The sequence below is a fragment of the Nicotiana tomentosiformis genome, chromosome 3 (assembly GCF_000390325.3).
Source record: "Nicotiana tomentosiformis chromosome 3, ASM39032v3, whole genome shotgun sequence".
Classification (NCBI taxonomy): domain Eukaryota; kingdom Viridiplantae; phylum Streptophyta; class Magnoliopsida; order Solanales; family Solanaceae; genus Nicotiana; species Nicotiana tomentosiformis.
This window is the reverse complement of record NC_090814.1, coordinates 23,065,414-23,071,199: the sequence shown is the minus strand read 5'-3', so window position 1 is coordinate 23,071,199 and position 5,786 is coordinate 23,065,414. Positions and strand designations below refer to the sequence as shown.

The 5,786-nt window shown below is 33.8% G+C and overlaps 2 protein-coding genes across 2 annotated transcripts; one reads left to right on the top strand and one right to left on the bottom strand.

The window, feature by feature from the left end:
• Positions 1 to 2,785: 2,785 nt before the first annotated feature.
• On the bottom strand, positions 2,786 to 3,615 carry LOC104108497 (uncharacterized). Its single transcript, XM_009617549.4, has one exon. It carries the CDS (start codon positions 3,515 to 3,517, stop codon positions 2,951 to 2,953), a length of 567 nt encoding a protein of 188 aa, XP_009615844.1. The 5' UTR covers positions 3,518 to 3,615; the 3' UTR covers positions 2,786 to 2,950.
• A 1,018-nt stretch (positions 3,616 to 4,633) lies between these two features.
• On the top strand, positions 4,634 to 5,335 carry LOC104108500 (uncharacterized). Its single transcript, XM_009617559.1, has one exon. It carries the CDS (start codon positions 4,634 to 4,636, stop codon positions 5,333 to 5,335), a length of 702 nt encoding a protein of 233 aa, XP_009615854.1.
• The last annotated feature ends 451 nt before the right edge of the window (positions 5,336 to 5,786 follow it).

Genomic DNA, 5,786 nt, shown 5'->3' with positions numbered 1-5,786 from the left:
TTTTTGTAGCTGTATGTTGATGATAGGGATGTATTTTGCACTCACTAATTCTGGGAAATTGGCAAATTGGTTCGCTCCTCTTTACCAGTTGTCTCTACAAGGCAATAACTATCGTATGGTAAGAAGTTATTTTTTCTTCTTGAGTAGAGCGTTTCATTTTTTGAGTCATCAAATTGTTGCATTTGAGCAATAAGAAAATTTTGCCGCTTACTATGTCGAAGATAGAAATAAATTTAGTTGGACATATACCTTATTTTGAGAACTCATTTAATTGACACTCGTAATATTTCAATATGATAAATGCATAAACTTAAGCCAGTTACTACTGCATTCACGACCTAGCTGGTCTACTAGCATTATTTGCTCAAAGACGCAGACTTTCTTGTACTCAAAGTGAACTGTTTCAATTATTTTGTTTTTGGTAGTCTCTCATCTTATCTGGTAGACTGGTAGTTATTCGATTCCAAAGTCGTAGAAACAGATACATCACGGTGAAAAGAGGGCTTTCTCCTCTCCTCTTTCCTTAATTTATTTTGTATCTCACCGTCTTTGAGCCATATAAGTTTTGACATAACTTTTCATATCATTTTTGCCTATTATATTTAGTAGTTTCTTCTTTTACTACTTTTATAAGTTACAAGTTGAATTAGTAACTTAAGCTTGGTGCACTTAGATTTTGTCATGGAGGGAGTTTATCACAAGTAGTAATTGACCGTATCATAAAATGACATGTTTTGGCAATTTAAAGAGGAGATCACCAAAGGAACCAACCCAACTTCAATAGCGGCAGCATTACCTCTGTTCATCGGTTACAAAGCTGGAATTACAGGCACCATCCCACCCCTTCATGTTTGGAGTATTATCCGATGATTTGTCTCTTGAATATATGCATCAAGATCAGTTGAATATATGCACATAAGTCACGGTCTTAAGCTTCAATGATGCCCGAGAGACTGGAGCTTGATTAGGCTTGAGAAGATAAGCATATGAAGTCGAGCAGGAGTTGTTTTCTCCCCAGCAATGGTCTGGGGAATTGCCATGGCTGCCAACCTCTTCAAATTGCCATTGTGTTGGCAGATATTTGAGATCATATTTGAAACAGTATCTACTTCCTCTGTTTCAATCAGTGTTTTAAAAGGCGGGGCGAGGCGCACCAAAAACGTCCCGAGGCGATGATGTGGGACGAAAGTCTCAAGAGGCGTACGCCCGGGCGTTTGAGGCGCGTTTTTTTTAGTGAGGCGTAAGTACCAGAGACTTTCAAATTAAAACAAAATTTGTTGAATAAGTCCATATACTACCCAAATTCTCAAAATTCAGCTTGGTAATAACTAATAACTCAAAAGTTTTAAAAAGGAACTGAAATGTATTAAATTTAAAAATCAAGACCTTTTTTTACTGATTGAAGCACTAATTCACGGTCTTTCCCAATTCTTTATCTTGTCCGCTAGTCTGCTAATATCTCCCAAAAGCAACGAATATTCAATTTGTTTTTTACAAATACAAAGAGAACTCTATTCTCTTTCGTAGCATCAAATTCAAAGTTCAAATTGTAGGTTAGTATCCTTTTTTGTTCCTCCATATAAAAAACTTTATTCTTTTCGACTCATGTTACTTGTACTTCTAAGTAGCGTATAATAGATTGTTTTGACTAGATTTTTGTGGGGATGGAATACATCTATATATATATATATATATATATATATATATATATATATATATTTCACCTATTTATAATTTTCTTCAATTTTTATGCAATTTTACCTGTTTATAAATATTTATCGTAATTATATTATTTTATAAAATATTAAAAATTAAATACCTATGGGGCTTATGCCCCGTGCCTCGGGGCTTACGCCTTGCTGAGGCTTATATAAAACACCTCGCCTTACGCCCACATCTTTTAAAACACTGGTTTCAATTAATGTGTCTTTCCTTTTTCATTTGTTTCAAAAAGAATGTCTCTTTCTATATTTAGTAATTCTTTAACTCCAACATTCCACATGGCATAATTAAGACCACAAGATTCAAGGGCATTTTAGTACATTATACACATCTTAGTTTAAGACCACAAAATTTCAAAGTATTCCTTATTTTTCTTAAACTTCGTGCCTAGTGGACAGTATATAGTCCTGCCTTTAAGTATCCCAAACTTTACTTGGAGCTCTATCTATCCTTTCATTCTTTGAGATCTTATTAATCTGTAGTTTCGTAGTGATTCCTCAGTTTAAGAAAATCAGGAATCACATTAAACCTCTAGGAAACTACAGCTACATAAGAATCTATCAAAGAAAAGGATAGAGTTCCATGCCTTTTGATCCAAGATTTTGTTTGCGACACTATATCACAATGTATATAGTAATACATTAGCAATAATGTAAAGAGTGGGAAATCCCCTAGGTGTTAGCCGTCTGTCGCATGAACTTTGGGAGATCTAATGGACGAATTGGCAGGTTGCAGTATTTGGGACAATTGCTAACAATTTAATCATTTACATGTAAAGAACATAACGTCAGAACCACACAGTAAATGCGCTGATGGGAAGATATTGAGGTTAAACTAAAAGAGCTCAAGAAAGGAGCAACAGGCAAAGAAATGAGAAAAGGAGCAAAAAGAGGTATAGCCATTCATTAACTAAACTAGCCACTGAAAGTAGATAAATCATCCGATCTCTTTATAGTTCACTTTTGATGAGTTCAAATTTCTCTACGCTCCTCTTCAGCCTAAATGAATATGCTTTGCAATTTGCAGTTGTGAAAACTAGAAAACAGAAGGCACAGAAATCCAATTCAAGCAAATCGATGAATCATTCTGAACTCGAATTAATTAAGTATCTTATTATAACTTCAAATTGAAAAACACAATCAAAATAGCAACAGCTAATCTTATAACTGAAGAATTATAATTCCGAACTAAAAAAATAAAAAGTACCCAAAGCAGAAAGATCCATCGATTAATTGGTTTTTGGATCAGGCAAGGGGAAGAGGCCAGCACCAGCAGCTCCACGTGGCGGCGAGAATCCCAAGAATTTCTGAAGATTAGTCCTAATACTCATCGAACAAAGCAAGTACAAAAACGCCATCGAACAATCCGTCATATCATTCCCTGGCAACCCTCTGTGACTCATCTTCTGAATAATTCTGAAGGGCACAAACGGCAATTTCGCAACAACTTTACCCTCGAAGAGACTGTTAAGAAACGCAAAAACCATAAAAAGCACAATGGCAACAACGAACCCAGATTTGAATTTAAAAAGGGAAAGATCCCGGCTTGAATCTTTAAGTGAAGTTTCGAATCTGTCGATTTTCTTGGATTTGTTGGGCTTTTTGGATTCGAGGGTTTTCATGGTTTCGAGCTTTTTGGAAGCTTTGTCGATGTTGGATTTGAGGGAGTTGTAGGAAGTGGTGCGGTAGATGAGAACCCATGAGATTGCTTCGCAGATTACGGCTGTGCAGATTGAGATTCCTACGATTGTTAAGCCATCGGAGTATTTGAGATAGGAGAAGAGAGTTGACGCCATTTTTAATTTTTTATCGGGAGAGAAAATTAGAGATGATGTGTATTTGTGGGTGATCTGAGAACTAGTGGAGAAACAGATTTTTTTTATTACTCCATATATATATGCCATAAGTTACAAATTATACTACTATTTGAAATAGACAGTTATTGTACTACTCCATTGCTTTTTGTATTTGGACGTGGAATTTAAATATTAGGAGTAATTTGATTTATTGTTAGTTAAAAAATACTACTACATTGAATTACCATCCAAAGATGTGATAGGATAGACCAGCTTCCTTCCTTTCGAAATTAGTGGGGAGTAATAACTTTTATAAAGTAATTAAAAAAACAGTCACATACGAAAAATTTAATATTTTGTTATAAGAAAAATCAAATTATGGTGGATGTCTATTCTTCATCCATGATCTTTTCAAATGCTTAATGATATATTCAATGACATATTTATATACTTAATGACATATTCAATGTCATATTTTTCTTCACTTTTCATGCCTATATAAAGGTCTTGTAATAGATAGGAAAATACACACAATTGAAAAAGAAATAAGAATATCTTTTCCTCTCTTTCTCTCTATATCTCTTAGTTTATTTTTTCTTGTTCTGTATTATTACTTTGAGTAATATTTATAATACGTTATCAGCACGAATTAGCTTCTACTCAAGTCCGATCCGGCACACACTAGCTACCACCACTCTGCTTTCTAGTATGTTTCTTTTAAAGTTGTCATATCATTGTTATTACGTCCGGAGAATTTCTTTTTTTCAAGGTTGATTGCTAATCTGCACATATACCAGTTAATTTAGATTGTAAGATCATTATAAAATTATTATTAAGATATTATAAGAAATTATAGAATACATATATTACATCATTTGGTAACAATTTTGCCATAATTACAGCTGAGCGTTTACCTCTATTTTTGTTTATTTTTCTCTTAATTCAATTAAGAATCTGGCACATAAATTTTCGGTTAATTTTATTGATTAAAAATTTTTGGTAAATTCTGTTTATATAAATATGAATACCATATTACATGATTTATTATTATTTTTTCTTGTTTCATAATTGCCCAAATTGCTTCTAATTTATCTATTTTTTATGATAGTTTTCATTATGTCGAATTTATCAAAGCTTGAATTTGTGGTACTTGACATCTCCGGAAAGAATTATTTATCATGGGTCCTTGATGCTGAAATTCACCTTGCTGCAAAAGCTCTTAAAAATACTATTATACAAGAAAATAAAACATCATGCCAGGATAAAGCAAAGGCTATGATTTTCCTTCGTCATCATCTCGATGGAGGGTTAAAGACCGAATACTTAACCCTAAAGGATCCATTTAAATTATGGAGCAGTTTGAAGGAACGATATGACCATCTTAAGGCAACGATATTGCCAAGAGCTCGATATGAATTGATTCACTTACGATTACACATTTTTAAAACTGTAAGTGAATATAATTCTGTTGTATTCAGGATAACTTCCCAACTTAAATTATGTGGGAAAATTGTGAATGATGAGGATTTACTGGAAAAGACTCTTTCTACTTTTCATGAATCAAATATGGTATTGCAGCAACAATACCGTGAAAAGGGTTTAAAGAAATATTCTGAATTAATCTCATGCCTCCTGGTGACTGAGAAACATAATACCCTTTTAATGAAAAATCATGAAACTCGGCCCACTGGATCTGTACCATTTTTCGAAGTGAATATGGCAGCAGCTACTCAAAAGTCTGAAAGAAGACAAAATTATTATCGTGGTCGTGGCCGTGGCCATAGTCGTGAACGTGGACAAAGATATGGAAGGGGATGAAATAATTATCGTCATCATGGAGGAAATAAACAAAAAAATAATAAGGATCCTCAAAATAATCCTTTGAAAGGCAGAGATAATATTTGCCACTGGTGTGGTATGAAAGGTCATTGAGCTCGTGCTTGTCGTACACCTGACCATTTTGTCAAACTTTATCAAGCATCCAATAAAAGAAAAAATAACAATGTGGCGGCATACTTGACTTTTCAAAATGATGATAATAAAGCGGGCCCTCAAACAAATATGATGATGCTGAGGCAAATCTTGCCTATAAAGATGATAATTTTGGAGGCCTTGCAAATATTACTCATTTAGAAGCTGGAGACTTTTGAGGATATTGACTGAGGAATTGATTATCTTACTGGGGAATAAAGCTTTAAGAAAAGTTATTATTTTCATATTATGTCTTTATGTAGTTTGTTCTTCTTAAGTGTACTTTCCTAAAACATCA

Coding starts and splice junctions, on each gene's coding strand:
- LOC104108500 (XM_009617559.1), top strand. CDS start 4,634: ATGTCGAATTTATCAAAGCTTGAATTTGTGGTACTTGACATCTCCGGA.
- LOC104108497 (XM_009617549.4), bottom strand. CDS start 3,517: ATGGCGTCAACTCTCTTCTCCTATCTCAAATACTCCGATGGCTTAACA.